Genomic DNA, 20,009 nt, shown 5'->3' with positions numbered 1-20,009 from the left:
CCAAGAGGAGACTAGGACTTTTCTAAAGGGAGTCCTAAAGAGATAGGCGCTAAAATGGAGCGTTCAGACAGAGGGTGGACACGGGTATATTCAGACAGACAGAATGAACTTTAAAGCATGAAAATATTTTCTAGTAGAAACTCAAAACACACGTACAAACCTAAAATGAGCATATCTGTCCCCTAATCTTCTTTTAATCGGTTAACCTGATGAAGAAACCCAGGTTTGAGTGTGTTTATTTATCATTTCTTACCTATTTAATCCATGTTCAGACTGATGGCTTATGATTATACTTGAATTTCAGATGATGTTTCAGAAAGCCAAGTTACTGTTGATAACTAAGCATAATCACATTCTAAGTGGATGTAAATCTACATTAGCAGGCCAGTGTTTCATTGCCTTTCATGTCTGCTCCGTCACATTGCCACATGGCAAGGTCGAGAGCCTTTTGCCCTTCTGGGACTGCACATTGTATGTGTCGTAAAGTAGTAAGGATGTGCGTCAGACAACGTCAGAGAGTAACAGAGACAGAACGAGAGGACTGACTCACAAGGATGGAGGTTAGACAGAAACAGAGAAAAATATACATTGGAGGTGAAAGTCCACAGAGGGGAAAGAAAGAATATATCCAACTGAATTGCAACAATAAAAGCTGGAGCAAGAATGCACATTATGAAGGAATATCATCATTTTGTTTCTATCTGTTTTCCTTCTGAGCCCTCCTCTCTAGCAGGTGCTATCATAAGGGTGTGCATTCGCATACTGTCGCTCCATTATACATTCACATGGCCAACCCTGATACGTCCTCGTGTTTACACCACTGGAACTAATGATGCTGCTTCTGCAATCCTTCAAAATTAACCCTTCTGGTCAGCCACACACAAACACACCTACACACTGCTTATGAACTCCTGAAGGGGAAGTTACTGAAGGAAAATTAATGAGATGTATCGAATAGCACAGGGACAACACTAGTGTGTGTGTGTGCCTTTTCTCTTGGTGTGTGCGTTAGAGAGGCATTTATCAGGTTTGCAAAGAGAACAATTGACCACATAGCCACTGCCTTAGTAACAAATACACATGATTAATAAAATAAGCATGTGTAGTCATACAAGTACGTATCTTTACATTGACACCGCCATAGGGCTACAGTCATTCTTATGAGATTTACCTTCAGCTGACCATTACATTGAATAGGTACGCTGAGATGGAATACATATGTCAAATATATCTGATTATCGATTAAATACTGGATTTCCAAATCAGCTGATATAGTACACAAACAAACGGGTGCACCAGCAACCCTCAAGGGGGAGTGTTGTACATGATCAGATATTGCAGGTTTGAAATAATTACATATTTGAATCTCATGCAACAGAAATCCACCAATTAAAAACCTGCTGAATGCTGTGTGTGTGTATTGAAGTGCACATATGTGTGTGTGTGAGACAGTGTGCATTTCTACGCACCATGCTGCATCACTCACACACTACCAGTAAGGTGAAGGCAGCCGTGTAAAGTGGTACGTTCTTCCAGTGAGCGGTATGAGTGTATTCTCCCTACAGAGGTGTCTCCCTGCCTAAACCTTTACACCAGGAGTATCTTAAAAAACTATGCTCAACACAGACAGGAGGCTCTGTGTGCCTGGAGGCTTACTGAACTGAACAGGCTCTGATGGAAATACCAGCGTAGAAGTCTCTACTCAGTGGGTCTTAATGGATATTTTCTCATCACGGAGAAAAAGATGTGACAGTGTGAGGCTGATCCATGGGGGGAAAAAAATATTTATTTATTATATATTTATTCCATTGCATATTATGTAAGTGCGTAACTGTCGACCCAACTGATCCTTTCACAGTATTCAGGGTGAACAGCACCGGGTGTAAGACCAACATGCCCCTCAAGAAGAAACTCAGAATCTCCAGGTTTGGTGCAAAGATTGATGTCGTGCAAAAAAAGTGTGGAATTCTTAAAAGAGCAAATAAATGAAACAATTCAAAGGCCGCTAAACAATTAATTCGCGGTGAGGTGACAAGTGATGCATCCTCACTAACAAATCAAAATACAATTTAACATTAATTTTAACTATGTTGGCTCACCTGCAACATACTCGGTTGCTTACTTTAAGTTTTATTCTGGTGAGGACAGTCTGTTCACAAGCTACTCACCTTATCTTAAATTTAATCCAGTTGTATTTATATACAGCGAAATAAAAATGCATTTAAAGTAGTTCCCTCACTGATTCTAGAAAACGATATAACTATATTTGGTATGTAGTATGTATCTATATAACTTTATTAGGATGAATGTTATTCATACAAACAATACAGGAGCAGACATAAGCAAGATCTCAGCTGTAAGATCCTGTTAGGATTGTGCACCAACACACATACATACACACACGCACACTTGTATCACATAAGATGAAAACACAAGGTTATTCCAGGGTCCAGGTTGTTTTAATTAGTACTCCTTTGGGGAGAGAAGAAAAAGTGTGGACTGCCACACTCTCCAATGTTTAAAGACAAAGCTCTGTTCAAAAGCAATGAAAGCTCCCTTTACACGTGTGTAAAATGCCTCATAAAGACCCAAAGACCCAGAAAATGCAGGAAACAGTCATCGTCTGTTCTGGATGACTCCTGCAAGATCCATGCTACCAATGTTGGTCTATGGAGCTTTTCATTGAATTATTGAATTGCAGCACAGAGAACAAGGCCTTAAAATTATCTTTAAGTCTATTAGTGTAATAGGGCAATCATATGTCTGATAGTGTGATTCTTTCAGGAAAAAAAAGTGAACACTGTCCCCATTCTGATGACTTTGCACTTTCCTCCTTTTATGTGCATGAAACTACCGGAAAGTTGAAAATAGTTCCCCTAAAATCTGAAAAAGCCCTGAGCATTTCCATCCTCTTTAGCTCCTCCTTCCCTGTTTCATCCTAATACCTCCACTGCCCTGCATAAATGTATCATTACAGTATCATTATGTCTATGGTATCCCCCAGCCTCCATTTACAGGGACTTAGGTACTGTGTCTAGGGCTTACGTGGACCCATTATATCATTAAGTCATTATGAGCTGGGACAGAGAGAAAATAATACCCATAATAGGAGCTTCATTGGGCACTACTTAAGTCTATACTCCCATCCTGCCTGCCTTCCTGTCTATTTGTCTGGCTGACCATAGATCTGTATGTGCACACTGGGTTTCTTCCTCCCAACAGAAAGAGTTTGAACAGAAACGTCTGAAACCATTTGTATAGTCAGGATGCGTATATGTGTTGACAATAACTGACTCACCCCAGAATTAGGATACGCCGTCCAGCCCAGTTCAGCTGTGGCCACCCGAGTGTCCATCACGGTCTCTGCAAAGAAGAAAGAAAAAGAGAGGTAGAGAGAGACAAAGACAGCGGTTAGCCTCAGAAAAGCTATTTTGAGTATCATTCCACAGAGTTGAACCGCATTCAAGCCCCAGCAATCACTTGACACAATCGTTGATGAACAGAGAGGAGATGAATCTTTCAGAGCGTTTCATCCATCTCCGCTAGACTTCTGGTAAGACAAGAGACATGGAAACAAAGCTTTGGCACTTTGCTGGAAGGAATGTCTGAGAGCCTCTGTCATGCTGTTAAATGCTGAGCTTTGTATTGTGTTCTCTCTGTGACAGCATGAAACTACACTATGTGCATCCTGCCTTTGTTTGCGTGACTGCTTGCATTTTGCACGGTATGCAGTCATTTGTGAAAAAAAACAAAAACGAGTGGATATTTTTGTATATGTGTGTGTGCACATGAGAAACACTGTGTGGGTTTGCATGTGGTTGTGTGTGAGTGCTGCACTTTGTCACATTGTTAATGCAAAGAAAAGCGGCTTCCAGAACACAGAGGGAGCCCTCCAAGGCGAGGCCATTGCTTAAAAAACTGAAAAATAGTTTTGCCCTGTACTCTTGTGTCAGTTCTTCTAAACCCACAGCAATGTAATACATTTCCAAAGCATACAGGTTCTCTGTGATTTTCTGAGTATTGCATAAAATCTCAAGATGCACCTATATACCCTATATACCGTAAAAATGAGACGATGAAATGCTACAAACTCAAAAAGGAAAATTTGCCATAGGGGGCCAGTTCAGAGGAGATTTGAATTTATCTACCACATTTTGGACTTGCATTACACAAGGTGTCTTATCTGGTCCCATACCTATGAAATATAAGACAAAGATTACCTCTAGCTAATCCGCAGTGACACACCGCAGACAAATAAGTCTGGCAGCTTACTCAAGACGTTTGTCAGCCCCGTTTTGATTAATATCTGCCGTGTTGGCACACTGATATCTTGAAACCCGATATACCTCCAGGAAAGAAGAGAGAAGCATGACAGTTATTATGAACCTGTCTGTCTCTCTCTCTCTCACACACACACACAGATCTATAGAGTGATGGACTGGGTGACATGTTGGCCTTAGCAGTGTAATGATAGATTCATAATTTCCCCAGTAACAGATTTATTCTCTGGCCTAACCCTTCCATCTTATAGAGAGGGAACCAGGGCATATTTCATGTTTTTCATGAGCAACAGCGGTTGCTGTGTCTTTGGCTTGGACATCTTCCACTGCCACAGCACACGGTTGGCTAGCAACGCACACACACGCGTTGTTGATAAGGGAGACATCTCACTCTGACTGAATGCAAAGACGTAACCAGCAGACGCTGTCCTCGTTCAAGAAGAGGTCCCAGCCCTCAGCACCCTCCCTTTACCCACTCCTCCACAGGAAGCACAAACCCCGCAGCTGTTGCTTATTTGGAATCTGACTGAACTTGCAGTGATTCAGAAATCATTCCAAATGATGGAGCACTCAAAGCCCGTCTTCTGCAGTTCAAGTGGTCTTGGTAAAAAAAACAAGTACATGATGAGTGACAAGGCACCAGTGGGAAAGAAAAAGGCCTTTCATTCTCAATCTCTACTTAGTGGAAGAAACTGTCCTCAGACATGAAACCAATTAGCCCAGGTAATTCAGCTGCACACAACACACACAAGCACTCACACAGATACACATTAAGCCACACACAAGCTGCACGCTCACACACACACACACACACTCGCATTCACCAGCCAACAGAGAGAGCAATTTTCTGTGTACACCTACGGTGACAGCCTTGTTCACACCCGGCTTCCATCAGAGTATTTCAATTTCCCTAAGATCAGCCTTGTCTTGTCTAGTTTCCACAGCCAGCCAGCCAGCCAGCCAGCCAGCGCCCGCCCGCCCGCCTGCCCGCCCGCCCGCCTGCCTGCACGACTTGCTGTCAGCTGGGGAGATAGGAGCATGAAACAGCCCTCAGCGCCAGCCAGCGTTGTGGGGACTGCCAACCCTTTCTCAGGGGAAATCACAGAAGCTTTAGTCAAATCACACAGGCATTGGTTGGCCATTTCCCATTTCCTTTTAAAAGGAATGGATGGGGTGAAGGAGGCACAAGATGGTGTAGGAAGGAGACAAAAAAAAGGTCAAAAGTCCATGGGAGGGGGGTGGGTGAGTTGCGTCATGTGACCTAATGTCTACCATTAGCAGAATATCAGAGTAGCAGATGAGTAAATGGAGTATGGTAAGTGGTTATTAGCAACAGGGTGGGGCTCACACAGCCGTCATGCCGCACCTGTCCGCTGGCACTGGGGATTTGGAAAATGTCCCTTGTGTACGTGTACGTGTATGCGTTTGAAATGAGCTGTTTTGTGGAGTTTTATTTTAAAACGAGCAACCCGCATTAATTCTAAAAGACGGCTCTTTCAAAATTACAAGAGGTTTAGTTTATTATTGAAATTATAATTCATCCTATGACCTTGGCTTAGGAAACAATTAGGTTTCTATATGGAAAAAAAAAAGGTACAGAAACAAAATATTATGTATATATTATTGGGATTCGACATTTCTGTTTGGGTAATTTGTATTTTAAGCATTTTAAGATGCCTATTTCCTCGTGTCATCTCTCTTGGCTGTATGTGGGTTCCAGTAGCTAAACGCTGGGTTACTCCTCAGCTTAAGACCATAAAACCCTCGTAAAATCTATTAGTCCTCCCTTTCCATGGCTCCAGATTCTGATCGCAGTTATATCTGTCCGGACCTCCTGTTACCCTCTTTCAGTTTTTACCAAGTCATTTGGAAGACAAGGAAAGACAACAGCTCGCTGTAGTCCTTCATGTTTGGAGGGTAGCCCAGAGTGTTTTCTCCTGCATTTATATTCTGCTATGTCAGCTCCACCTGCAAGCGCCAATAAATTAAACACAGCCAGGTTCACTAGCAGTTCAGTCTGTGGGAAAATTATTAATATAGAGAGCCTAATATTGACTGTGTCATAAATCAATTGGAAAACAATAGCTTGTAGGTGTCAGGGTAGCTTGCCTTGAATGGATTCAAAGAGCCGCAAGGCTATAGGGGATGTATTGTGAGTACATTGCAGAATATTAGTTACTCTAAAACCTACAACGAAAGTGGATTGGCTCATTGTGTAAGGCTCACTCACGCTGATACATTACCAGCATACGAGTCAAAACCCAGAAGTCTCAAGCCGAGCCACAACAAAGGCTCGACCGAAGGCCTACAACTTCCAATGCCAAAGCACAGCTCCTTCTCATTAGTAGCAAGTGGTAGATCAATACCAAATGGTAGGCTGTTTCCACAGATACAGAGGGGAGGGAGGGAGAGAAATGAGGGAGCGAGAGAGACTGCATTAAACATTGATGGGGCCTTGCGCTACAGATCGATGAAGGCAGCCCTCTTCACACAATTACACGTCAGCAAGCAGTCGCATGATACATCACAGACACATGGATGCTCGCATTTGGGCCAAAGGTCATCTATAGAAATAGAAATAAAGAGCAGCAGGTCTAGATTGGCCAATCTCTCCATCCTCTATGACTTTAATTCTATGGGTTGCAAGTGAGAATGGCAACATGTATGTGTGATTCTCCCCTTTGTGGCCATGTCTGTATGATTGTATGGCTGCTGGTCGATTGAACACGTGCTGAAGTGCCTCTCTGAAGCACGGCTCCTTAGTCAATATGGTAGACAATTCTGTGCAGATTTCCCTTCCCAACCCATAACACATTTTTTCCATTCTTCTGAACTTTACCCCCCCCCCCCCCTTCTCTGTCTTTCCTCCCCCTCTTCTATGTCCTCCTGTTCAAGGATGCTGGCACACTTTGTAATTCAATGAGACAATCATGTCCAGATGCTGGATGCAAGGCTGAGAGGGGCTTCTCTTTGAGATTGTAGCAACAAACTGAAACAAGATCCAAAGGGCCTTGAACAACATTATTTAAGAGGGGTTTATCTTTTCTCCGCAACTGATTCAAGATGGGAGGACCAAGAGAGGGAGATACGGAAGGGAATGGACAGACAGAAGGAGAGACAGAGAGATGAAAAACCGAAAGACGAAATCAGCGGGATTGAAATGAGCACTTAACAATGATGAAGCCCCATGGTAGCCTGCTGAGCCTGGCATCTTAATACAGGGCTGAAAACAAAGTGACAAACAAACATGAGAAAAGGCTGCTGCGTCTCCAAACTAATCAGCCGTCCACTCGAGGGATTTATGAATAAAAAGGGAACATTTTTGACAGAGCGAAGTGTTTTTCGAAACAAATCGTGTGGAAATTTGTCACAGAGACAGACACTGTTCACTCACTTCAACTTGGGAAATCGCCCAAAAAAAGATTGTTTATTGATGGATAAGATCAGCTCAAGTCCAACATGGTCAAGAGCATTGAGCTGATTTGAAAACTGTCACTGGGTTTATGGCACAGCACTGCTTCAGGGTGAAAGGAATATGAAAGAAGTGATGTCTTTGATTGAGTCACCGTGTTCAACAGAGAAGACAATCCTTGCGAACACAGATGTGAGACTCTTATAATCCGCGTCACACCAAAGCTGTGTCACTCATACTGAAGGCTTTTTCGCTTTAAATAGAAGATACAGAACAGTCAACAGAAATACATCAAAAGAAATACGTTACTTCTATGTCTCCCTGAAGACAGCAATGACAATGTGGCTGATTCGAAAATTGAACAGAAAATAATCTGCCAACCTCGGAGACATTAGCTGGGAGTGATGGGATACACAAGTCCCGCTTCGGTGAGCCACAGACAGAATAAATAAGCAGGCTCACAAATCACAGATCGCACACACACACACACAAATGTATTAACAGTGTTCTAAGCTCGCAGACACTCGCTCTGGCTGAGTGAAAATAAAATTTTCGGCATGAAAGAAGACCGGGTCTCGGGGACAACAGAAAAAGCTGAGAGATGAGGGGAGAAACAGAAGAGGGGATTCACAGAAGCCAAAGTGAGATGTTAGGAGCAGCAGATGTTAGGAAGAATGCCTCGCAAGACAGAAAAATTATTATACATGCAGCATCTGCAGAACCTGATGAAATTATCCTGTCATCGCAGCAAGGTGACATTCTCTTGGCCTGACACATCTGGGCTGCCACGTCGCATGGAAGTTAAGATTCAACCTTGCGGCACTGGGCGAGCAGCCACACTCTCTTTCGCCACTATTAGCGGTTTGTAAAAGAGTCGCTTTGGAAGGGAAGCAGGAAAACCCAGAGGCGGAGTTGGCAAACACAGACAGGGACACAACCAATGCACACCCAGAGGTTGGTGACAACAGACTTACGCATCTAATCACTTCCGCGTGGTCAGTCACTCATTCAGCTATTGACCTGAGACTGAAACAGCACAGTTGTACGTAATTCCCCACCACCACCACACACACACACACCTTACACCTCTCCATCTCTCTCTCCATCTCTCTCTCTCTCTCTCTCTTTCCCTCTGCTGGTCAGGACAGAGAGGTTAGGCACATCATTTGCATACATTAACATTGCATTAGCAGACAGAGTGATCTTTAGAAACCAGGCTGCCGGTGAGTGTCATCTTTAATTCATCATAACCCCACCACCCACCCTCCTCTCGCTCTCTCTTTACCTCCACCTTCTTCTTCTCCTCCCTCTTTCCTCTCCCACGCATCCATCCCTCTTCTCCCTCACTCTCTCTCCCCCTAATCCCAGTGCATCCTTTCTCCTCCTCGTCTCTGCGTGCCTCTTCCATTTACCACTGTCTTTCATCTCCTTCATTCCCCCCCCCCCCCCCCCCCCCCCCCCCCCGTCTATTTTTTGCCTTCTCTCTTCCATTCCTTCCCCTCATCTTTCTTTATCTCTGCCTCCTGTTAATGACAGGCTACGGGGGGTTTGATTTCTCCTCATATTTGAGCTCTATGCAGGATAAGAAGGAGAAGGGACACATCCAAAAAACACACAGACACTGCTTGTGAGCATCGGTCTGGGAGGCAAGACTGAGAAGAGGATCTCTAGGCTTCATACAGGGATCTCTGATGTGACACATTGGCCTGTGCTTATTACAAAAGAAATCTCCCAATCAAAAACTCCATCTCTTCTTCTAATGCTTGCAAATTACAAGTAATTTTCTAGCTCACTGGATGTAAAGGAGAAGAAAACCAATGTTCTTCTATATTGTAACCATTACCAGAGACTGATTGGAGGAATCTAACCAAGAATTAGTCCCATCCTATGGGTCAATTAAAACTAACAACCTAATTACTTTTAGCGTAAGTGCAAAAGACTTTCAATTAATCCTCCTTCTATACAAAATAAGAAGGCGATAAGGAGCAAAGATGGGTAATAGCTAAACTACATAATGGTGGGGATGTAGAGATTATGCTAGACACAGATCAATGTGAGCTAAGCAAATCTCCAAAATATTTCATAACATGTGTATCAGTTTCAGGCCAAACAGTAGGGATATTAACGCCTCCATGAAAAGATTAAATTATATCAACATAATCTGGTGAAACACAGTGTTCAGCATTCTGACAAAAGATATACCATTTCAAATGTCCCGTTTTCTCTCTGCTCGTGACGCACACAGCAGAAATATGATCGCCCCTCATGTAGATCTTTGGAGTGAGTCTGGCAGTGATGACACCGCTTAGGGAATTCTGCAGTTACTTTAGTAGACCGTCATTTAATGGATCCTCGTAGGGACCAATCAAAAGCAAACATTTTTGTTGTTGTCCCCCCAAACCCCCCCTACGGTGAAGATAATGCTTCTCACCATCCGTTTGGAAAGGAAAATAGACAACATTGCATGTGTTTACACATACAGTATACAGCACAGAAAAGCACATTCGTTATTTCTATTTACACTGACATGCAGCTCATTGACGGATCTCTTCAAGATTTTGTGAAGAAGTGCTGAGCAAGAAGTGCTAATTTTAGAAAATGTGAACATAAAATGTCTTTTTGTTGGAAAAAATATGTCTACGTGGGAAAGAAATCTGTATTTCACAAATGAGTATATATTATCTTACTATGCAAGGTTAATGCTTACATACACACTTATTGGACTGCCGAACACGTAGTGCAGAGAAACTCAATATGAAACCATTTATACCTCACAGTAATGAGCCCAGGATCGGCTAAGGCTTGCTGTAGCAGCAGACCAGCAGCAGTGACCAAGCAATAATCCAGATGGAAGCAGCGCTAGCCTCCCACAACCATCACAATACTCATTACTGCTGATATTACCTCAGCCAGCCTGTCTGCTTTTAAGAACCCTGGCAATTTGCTGCAGTAAAATGAGGTAATTACAACTCTTATCAGGCTCCTCACCTTACAAAACAGAATCCAGGGAGAGGGAGACGACTCCCCAATGGTTCACTGGCTGTAGAACAAGGCCTTGGCTGGCTTCCCAATCACTCAGCCACACCCACCCACTGTCATTTATTCTCTTTGCGACTCCTCCCACTCCCCGTTCTTTCCAATAAATGCATTAAGAGCAGAAATTTGATCACTTTAATGACACGACTAAAAGAATTTCTCAATCAATGCCCAAATTAAAAGCTCAGAGTGGGTGACGTGAACCATAAGGGCCCAAGGAGTATCATTTTACAGCGCAACAACTGTGCCAAAAAAACGCTAAGAAAATTACTGCTAAACTCTGTTTATGTTGGAGAGCTACCATGAAGGGGGATAAATGGCAATGTAATTTAACCTTTTCCCATAAGGAGAATGGCTTTATAATGAAAGTCTATCCACTATAGGTTTGACATTTCTAAACTTCACAAATGAAAGTTAAGGTTTAGCCATGACTTGGCCCTATCATCACTTCTGCTGGCTAGAGACACGAGCAGACTGACGGAGAAGAACTGTGTGCATGTCGCGCTGGGATTGTGAGAGGCTGACATTTAGAAGTGTAAGCTATAGCTAATGGGCTACGTGGGGCTGAGTTAAAGCATCTTTGTTTTTCAACCAGACCAGGAAATAGTGCTGAGTGCACAAAATGATGTCACTCAATTAGCTCCCGCTGCAGTCCTTCACTCTAATTAAGACAGTAGGAATAGTCATTAGCGCAGGCCGTGTGTGAGTATGCATGCCGTTGAAGAGTGAGGGGTGAAGGATCATAAAACTAAGTGCAAAAAATAGAGAAAAATAAAGGAATCAATAAAGTGAATGTCAAATATGTGCACAGTGTCTCTGATGGCATCTCGCCGTGACTCGCCTGGTTGCATTTGATAGCAAAGAAATAGAACCGACTGTCCTTTTCTTTCACACAGTTGAACTGAGATAATATGTGGAGCCAGTATGGAGGGCAGAGAGAAACTGAGAGAGATAGAGAGATAAAGTAAAAGAAAAGGACAGGACTGAGATAGAGGGAGAGGGAGAAGGAAGAAGGTCTGTAGTTCTATAAAGGAGAGATATGGAAGGATTAATCAGAGAGACACTGCGATGGAGAGGGCATCATGTGGCAGCGGCCTGCGTTATCTTATACAGAAATGGATCAATCCTTAGCTGAACGCAAAGAGTCACATCATTTCCTCGAAACCACCTGACCCCATTTCTGTCCTGCCGCCTGAATGTACAAAAGATACACTCTGCTCCTGTGTGGCACTTGCAATATTTATGAACAGTAAAACAGGAACAAAACTGTCTCGCACTCACACGAACGTGAACATCACACCAACAGCAGGAGAAAAAGGAACGCACCGAGGGCTATAAAAGAAAGTCTCACATGTGCATGCACAATAAGAAAGGCACGATGTATATATGCATACTCACAGGAGCCATCAAATACAGCACAGCCCAGCTGCACCTCCTACAGTGGGTACGGAAAGTATTCAGACCCCTTTAAATTTTTAACTCTTTGCTTCATTGCAGCCATTTGCTAAAATCCAAAAAGTTCATTTTATTTCTCATTAATGTACACTCGGCACCCCATCTTGACAGAAAAAAACAGAAATGTAGAAATTTTTGCAAATTTATTAAAAAAGAAAAACTGAAATATCACATGGTCATAAGTATTCAGACCCTTTGCTCAGTATTGAGTAGAAGCACCCTTTTGAGCTAGTACAGCCATGAGTCTTCTTGGGAATGATGCAACAACCTTTTCACACCTGGATTTGGGGATCCTCTGCCATTCTTCCTTGCAGATCCTCTCCAGTTCCATCAGGTTGGATGGTGAACGTTGGTGGACAGCCATTTTCAGGTCTCTCCAGAGATGCTCAATTGGGTTTAGGTCAGGGCTCTGGCTGGGCCAGTCAAGAATGGTCACAGAGTTGTTCCGAAGCCACTCCTTTGTTATTTTAGCTGTGTGCTTAGGGTCATTGTCTTGTTGGAAGGTGAACCTTCGGCCCAGTCTGAGGTCCAGAGCACTCTGGAAGAGGTTTTCTTCCAGGATATCTCTGTACTTGGCCACATTCATCTTTCCTTCAATTGCAACCAGTCGTCCTGTCCCTGCAGCTGAAAAACACCCCCATAGCATGATGCTGCCACCACCATGTTTCACTGTTGGGATTGTATTGGGCAGGTGATGAGCAGTGCCTGGTTTTCTCCACACATACCGCTTAGAATTAACGCTAAAAAGTTCAATCTTGGTCTCATCAGACCAGAGAATCTTATTTCTCATAGTCTGGGAGTCCTTCATGTGTTTTTTGGCAAACTCTATGCAGGCTTTCATATGTCTTGCACTGAGGAGAGGCTTCCGTCGGGCCACTCTGCCATAAAGCCCCGACTGGTGGAGGGCTGCAGTGATAGTTGACTTTGTGGAACTTTCTCCCATCTCCCTACTGCATCTCTGGAGCTCAGCCACAGTGATCTTTGGGTTCTTCTTTACCTCTCTCACCAAGGCTCTTCTTCCACGATTGCTCAGTTTGGCTGGACGGCCAGGTCTAGGAAGAGTTCTGGTCGTCCCAAACTTCTTCCATTTAAGGATTATGGAGGCCACTGTGCTCTTAGGAACCTTGAGTGTTGCAGAAATTCTTTTGTAACCTTGGCCAGATCTGTGCCTTGCCACAATTCTGTCTCTGAGCTCCTTGGGCAGTTCCTTCGACCTCATGATTCTCATTTGCTCTGACATGCACTGTGAGCTGTAAGGTCTTATATAGACAGGTGTGTGCCTTTCCTAATCAAGTGCAATCAGTTTATTTAAACACAGCTGGACTCCAATGAAGGAGTAGAACCATCTCAAGGAGGATCAGAAGAAATGGACAGCATGTGAGTTAAATATGAGTGTCACAGCAAAGGGTCTGAATACTTATGACCATGTGATATTTCAGTTTTTCTTTTTTAATAAATTTGCAAAAATTTCTACATTTCTGTTTTTTTCTGTCAAGATGGGGTGCTGAGTGTACATTGATGAGAAATAAAATGAACTTTTTTGATTTTAGCAAATGGGTGCAATGAAACAAAGAGTGAAAAATTTAAAGGGGTCTGTATATCACCTCCATTGGGACACCCTCAGAGTCTGACTGAACTTTGGGTGGCATTTATCAAGGCCGTAGAAAAAACAATAACTTGATGCGGATTAACCTCTGTGCCTGCTAGTTTCTCCTCGGGAATAAGGCAATGCACCCCTGGAAAGCAATAAAGAAGACTGTGTTCAAGGGGTAGAGGCAAACACCAGCAAGCTATATATCCAATCTCATTAAATGCTGTTGTTAACCATGTTTGGATGCATCCAGAATAATCCCCCCCATCGGCAGAGAGGGACAGAGACAAGACAGCACAAGAGAGCGGCAGAGAGAGATGGAGCCTTGACGGTGTGATGCCGTGCTCTCTCTCCCTCCATCTCATCTGTGGCAGTAAAAGTACAACCTTCAACCACCTTGAACCCACTGGAGCTGGATTTCAATAAAAGTCAAATTATCACCCGCGCCCATGGGGCTCGGGGAAAGGCACTAAGCCTGAATTGACTGTGCGTATAAGACGATTTAACAGTCATATGGAAGTGTGAGTGAGTCAATCATATGACGCACGTCTATTTCTCACTCGGAGGAAATCTCAGCGGTGAGCAGCGGTTAGTGTACCCTGTCGAGAGAGGGTGCCACTGGGATGGATCGCTGATTGTTTTCCATGAGAGTGAGCGCGCGTGTGTGTGTGTGTGTGTGTGTGTGTGTGTGTGTGTGTGTGTGTGTGCGGGCCAGCACTTGCATGTGCACATATGCGAACATGCGATTGGGAAAGTGTTATTTAATTTAGCTGCGTTCTCCCTTGACCGACGTAGTGAGATCCAGGTAATTGATGCCTCAGTTCGGTATTCCCCAACCACATGCTCTTCACCAGAGGGACAGTGCTGGCTAAGCCGGTGTGAATGAGAGGAAACGCGCGGTGTGATCTCAGCTCCCTTAACTGCGAATGAGGTGTTCTTCTGGGATCTCGTTAGTGCAGCTCCACCACACACAGAAGCGCCACTTCACCAACAACACACACACACACACACATAAGCGGCGAATACATCCCAGGTGTCTGGCTAAACTATTGGCGACCGCAGACATTCTCAGGTTGAGATCACCTCTCATTCCTCGCTATCTATCTCCATAAAAAAAAAAAAGTCTGTGGCCTCTCAAATGCCTCCGAGCAAACACAATGCTTCCATTAAAAGCAAACACTAAATCCACCTTCTTGCAGCATGTGCTCACATGCCTGGGGAAGTCTATATATTTTTGGAGATGGGCTTTGTTTTTCCTCGGGGGCTTTGCTGGAGCCTGCATACAGCAGTGGGGAATAACAGATAGAAAATAGACCTGCGGCTAAAAGAGAAACTTTCAGCAGAGGATCTTGACCTTCTAGCATAAGGCTGACAGAGGTGGGTGAGACTCTCCAATAAGAATCTATAACAAGAGAGAAGCAAGGAAAGGGAGATAATTTGTACCTCTGGGGAGTAAGAGACAGACCTTTTTTGAGTATATTTGTCTGGAGGACTTCTATCCTGCAGTGAAAAACAGCACATGCCCTCTATGCTTTTCAGCGCTTCTTTAGAGTTGGGGAATGGAAACCGTAAAAAGCGGAAAAAGGCTGATGGGTTTGGTTTCCAGGAGGAGTTTGTGTTTGATGTCCCTCCATTTGATGCTGCTGTTTTTATTTCCCACCATCAACCTGCCCACTCTTTTCCTTTGCTTCCTCTTTTTAATCAGTCCTTTGTTCTCTTTATCTCTCTCGCTCTCCTTCTCGCTCTTCTTTCTCCGAGCCACTCCGAATGCTAAGCCTCTGCTGGGAGAGCAAATGTCATTTCACACACATTTTTATTCGGTCTGCTTTGCCACAGGGAGGATGTGGGTGATCTTGATCTGGTGCCGGTGCCACCCACCCACACACACTGTATCTGACCTCATCTAATTTGGCATCCAGGATGCCCTGGCGCTTGATCTCTGGCCCGAAGCGCAGCCCAAAATGTCACAGCTGTTCAGTGACACTAGAGGGGGAGCGCTAACATCAGCCATCCCTCCGGCCCTTTCTGCTCTCTCGACAATAGCTGTGCCGGTACGAGCTGTCATCTTTGAAGCAACATCCACCACACACTTCTTTTTTTTTTAACCTGCCATTTTGAATCTTCCGATTCCTCTGTCAACGGCTGATGTAATGGAGACAACGTGGGTGGATCAGAGGGCAAGCCTCTGGATGCAGTAAGACAGCCTGTGGTTACCCTCTCAGTTAAAGAAGGGCCAGCCAGAGGAAAGCAGAGAGCTTCCAGGCAGCGCTGTACTCGGCCAGCCCCGCCAGATGAGGCCTTTTGCTGGCGTGACGTGAGGCGTGCTCCCGAAAGTCAAACTGCGGCACTCTGCTCGCTGCTCGACAACGGTGAAGCTAAAGAGCTGAGACGCCTCGTTAAATATGTAGTGCCGCCGACCCACTTCAACCTGTTCCTTTACTTCACGCGTAAGAAGCTGTGGCAGAAAAACACTCGCTCGCTGCTCACTTTGCTCACTCTTGAGACACACGCACACACATTCACGCATCCACACGAATGCACAAATACAAGCAGATTATACAGCTGTAAAAGCTGCTCCAAGCTGGTAAAGTATTTCTCTAGTTGTATGTCACTCAGTTAGAATAGATGCAGGTGTCTGCCCTGTGTGGGCGCGAGTATATCTGCTGCTGGTGTAAATAGCTCTGATGGGAGACACAAGTGGTTCACAGGTGTTTGGAGAGAACAGCACCCCGTCAGGACCTACTGTGTTTTAGATGAAATGGCAGGACTGTTTGCGTTGGCGGGAATAACACCTTTGGGTGTGTTGTGTAGGAGAAATTGTATGCAATACTTAGTATTTGTTTGAAGCTGCTCGGAGGGCAAAGCGAGGTTTTACTGCACTTCTGTGTGCCAAAACGTTGAGACAATCGTTGTTATGTAAAACTATAAGGCGGTGTTGTCAAGCTGATGCAGTAAACTCCACCCTGTCCTGATGTAAGCTGGGCACTGAAAAAATTCAAAAAAACACTCAGCCCATGAGGATTTAACAATTCTTTCGCATACGATTATGCACATAGATATGAATACACAGAAGGAGACATATTTTGCAGCATATTCATATCTTTCATTTGCACATTTTACATACATTGGACCATTGTTATGTCAACAATGGTAATGATTCATGTTACATGCGGATCTTGAATAGCTTGAAAAAGCCTCTGGGGCAGTAGATACTAAAAGCTTCCACTGATAATCAATGGCTAAGATCACTTCTCTTCGATGCAATTTATCTAAGTTAATAAAGAATATGGCAGGGCTGTCACTTTTTCCAAAAATCAAGTGTGAAAATCGACATAGTATATGTTCAAATTCATTCAGATGCCGCACACACAGCCTAATCTGCTGCAGAATTAACCTCTTCTACTCCTTGCTAACTGTCAGAGGCTGTAGCAGTCTCAGTTTTAGAGCCACATAAAGGTTCTGGTATCATATTATATGATGAAAATGGGTTTTATACCCAGGAGTCTACCCTTTGCAGACATGTCCACTATATGCTTATGACAATGAAACAATAAAAAAAGGTTTGTCTGCAGTATATATATATTTTTTTTTTCCCCCGCCTATTCTAAAAATGGTTTCTGCATACAGGGGTCCCTTAACAGAAGTGTTTGCCATCCAATTGTCAAAAATGCAATTCTTGTAGAGATCTGCAAATGTCAGAGTTATTGATACCAAATCACACAAATTACACAAATCACAGCATGGACTTTTCTGTGGTGTCCCTCAAGGTCTCGGTGTCTTAATGGGGTATTTTGGTTGTTTAGCGGTGCCTCCGCTGCTGCAAAATGTATCCACGATTTTTCCATCTATGGTGTTGGATCCTAAAAGCTTCCACATATTACATTTCAGACGGTTTGGGGCCATAATTATCCATTCATTACAGTTCGTTAATTTGTCTTGATATTGCGCTGGTAAAGAGAACAACAATAGCCTAGTTCATGCATCAAGGCATGAAAGGCAGAGGCAGAGTGTCAGTGCATTTGAAATGCTCCCTGTTGGATTTCAAGGCAAGGCCTGTTGCACTTTTACAGAGCGAATTTTGATTTTGAATACATCATTACTGATTGAATCATTTTTTTTCCCACGGTAGCTCAAGTTTCAAATAAAACGCCCGAATGCATCTTGGCGATATCAGACTAAGAGATGCTGGTAGGAAACTAACCTACACACAACTGTAGTATGTGTGTATGCCATAATACTGATGAGCGATTGAAAAACAAAACACAATGTACCTTTAGTCATAAGCTCAGTACATACGGCACTTGTATAAATGCGATAAAGCACAAAACCTGAGTGCGACAGTGGAAAGAACAAAGATTTTACCCGCTATTATAAAAGGCAATATTCCAAATGTTTGCCAGTGTACACAATGCATTTCACAGAATGCTTTTTGCCCAGGCTTACGTGTATGCTCAGCAAATATGACTGCCGTTTCATGAAGTGTTTGTTATCTGCGGTTGTGCAGTTATTATGCAGATGGGTGTTGGAATGACTCCCAGAGAGTTTTCACACACTACCTCTCCTCTTTTCTCTTCCCCGGGGGTGTTGTTAGCCTGTGTGTCCCCTGACAGCTCGCTCCACATAATGACGCCGACAGCCCAAAACAAACACAGTTACAAAACATAGGTAGACAAAAAAAAAGAAAGAAAGAAAAGAAAGTAGAACCAGAGGACATGAAGGAACGAGGCGGGCGACTCGCAATCTTTGGCAAGACCTATGGCTACTGCTGTGGTGGCTGTGGTTGGGTAGACTATTCGTCACTGTTTTTTTTCCCCTCCCTTTTGCATCCCCATCCCACTTTTTTTCTCTGCTCAGCTGTACACAGATGTCATGGTCCCTGTAAAGGCATCGGGCAATGGTGAGATAATGCATTGTACCATCTCTTCTTTCTTTCCCTATTACCCCCTTCTTTCTCTCTCTTCCTCTCCCCAGGTGTGCTGGGGCTACGTGATGAACAGAGCCATAGTGTCCGCTGTCTCTAATGGGGATGTTATGCAGGAGGCGGGCAGAAGTGCTCACATCAGGTTCGTAAATCACAAACTCCTACTCGCTGCATGGCCTCACTGCTCCACTAACCGTGCAACAGAAACGCACATATAAATGGGGGGGAGGGGGGAAAGCTCCACGTACACACACACACACGCACATATGCAAACACACGTGGAGTATTTGCATATTTAGACAGATGAATATATATATAAACACACACACTCAAATGCACATCTGCACATGGGCTGCTACTGCACAGCCCATTTCCCTGATCTCCAGTGCATAGTCAATGTTTGCCATGTAACTACTGGGACATAATTCACCTACATCTGTCCGGTGATAGCACCTCTGCCAACAGGACAGTGTGCTACACCAGAGCTTGTGTCAATGTGATTGAAGTTTGACAGAGCAGTTAAAGCATTATTAGTGCTCCCTGTCACAGCCCAGCACACACAGGGGCCTGCCGGTGCCACAGGTGAGGTAAACACAGGCCCCATTTAGCATATTACCCATCAGTCAACACGACAGGCAAAGGAGATAAAGAAATGCACACCCACTGTGAGTGGGAAAACAAGCACTCCAGCTTGGCCCGTCTCACAAGGAGGGCTATATGGAGGTATTTTGCCTGGTGTGTGCACAGGCAACCCACACACACACTAACCCACAGACATTCCCACCCGCACACATAAAAATACCAAGCAAAGACACTTGCTTGTATGCACACACACGCACACACACAGACACACACACGCACACACACACACACACACACACACACACACACACAGGTTGATGACAGAAGAGGCATTATCTGAAGTAAAATCTCTCCAGGAGATGCCTCACATAGCTAATTGACTGTGATGAGCCAGAGCCAGCACGACTTGATGCTTTCTTTTTTTTCTTTTCTTATTTATCCCTGAATTTCCACTTTATCTGCACAAAGATAATCTGTAGAAATCCACAAAATTAGGTATTTCTCCTGTGTGATTTATAAGCCTCAAATCCTTGAAAAGATCCCCAACTGCTGATGCATGGCTTATTACTACAAATATGCTAATCTGAAAAATCCGGGGTAAGGAATTCGATTTATTGTCTGCCTCGAACATATCGCTTCACAACAACATGCTCCATTTGACACTTGGGATGATGGAAGTGAAAGAAAATGTCAACTCTTAATTTCAAGACCATTTAGGGGGGGGGGGGGGGG

The 20,009-nt window shown here is 43.9% G+C and overlaps 1 protein-coding gene across 3 annotated transcripts in view; it reads right to left on the bottom strand.

Moving 5' to 3' along the window:
* ephb1 (EPH receptor B1) overlaps positions 1-20,009 on the bottom strand; it is a 143,986-nt gene that overhangs the window by 93,412 nt on the left and 30,565 nt on the right. For all 3 annotated transcript variants that reach the window (XR_004213020.1, XM_031854691.1, XM_031854692.1), the window contains exon 2: positions 3,299-3,363. Coding sequence is in view for 2 of the 3 variants with exons in the window: in XM_031854691.1 (XP_031710551.1) it covers positions 3,299-3,363 (65 nt within the window). In the remaining variant the exon portion in view is untranslated. The remainder of the gene's footprint in view (positions 1-3,298; positions 3,364-20,009) is intronic.

The sequence above is a fragment of the Anarrhichthys ocellatus genome, unplaced genomic scaffold (genome assembly GCF_004355925.1).
Source record: "Anarrhichthys ocellatus isolate YVR2014 unplaced genomic scaffold, GSC_Weel_1.0 scaffold15, whole genome shotgun sequence".
NCBI lineage: Eukaryota > Metazoa > Chordata > Actinopteri > Perciformes > Anarhichadidae > Anarrhichthys > Anarrhichthys ocellatus.
This window is presented reverse-complemented; position numbering and strand designations above follow the sequence as displayed.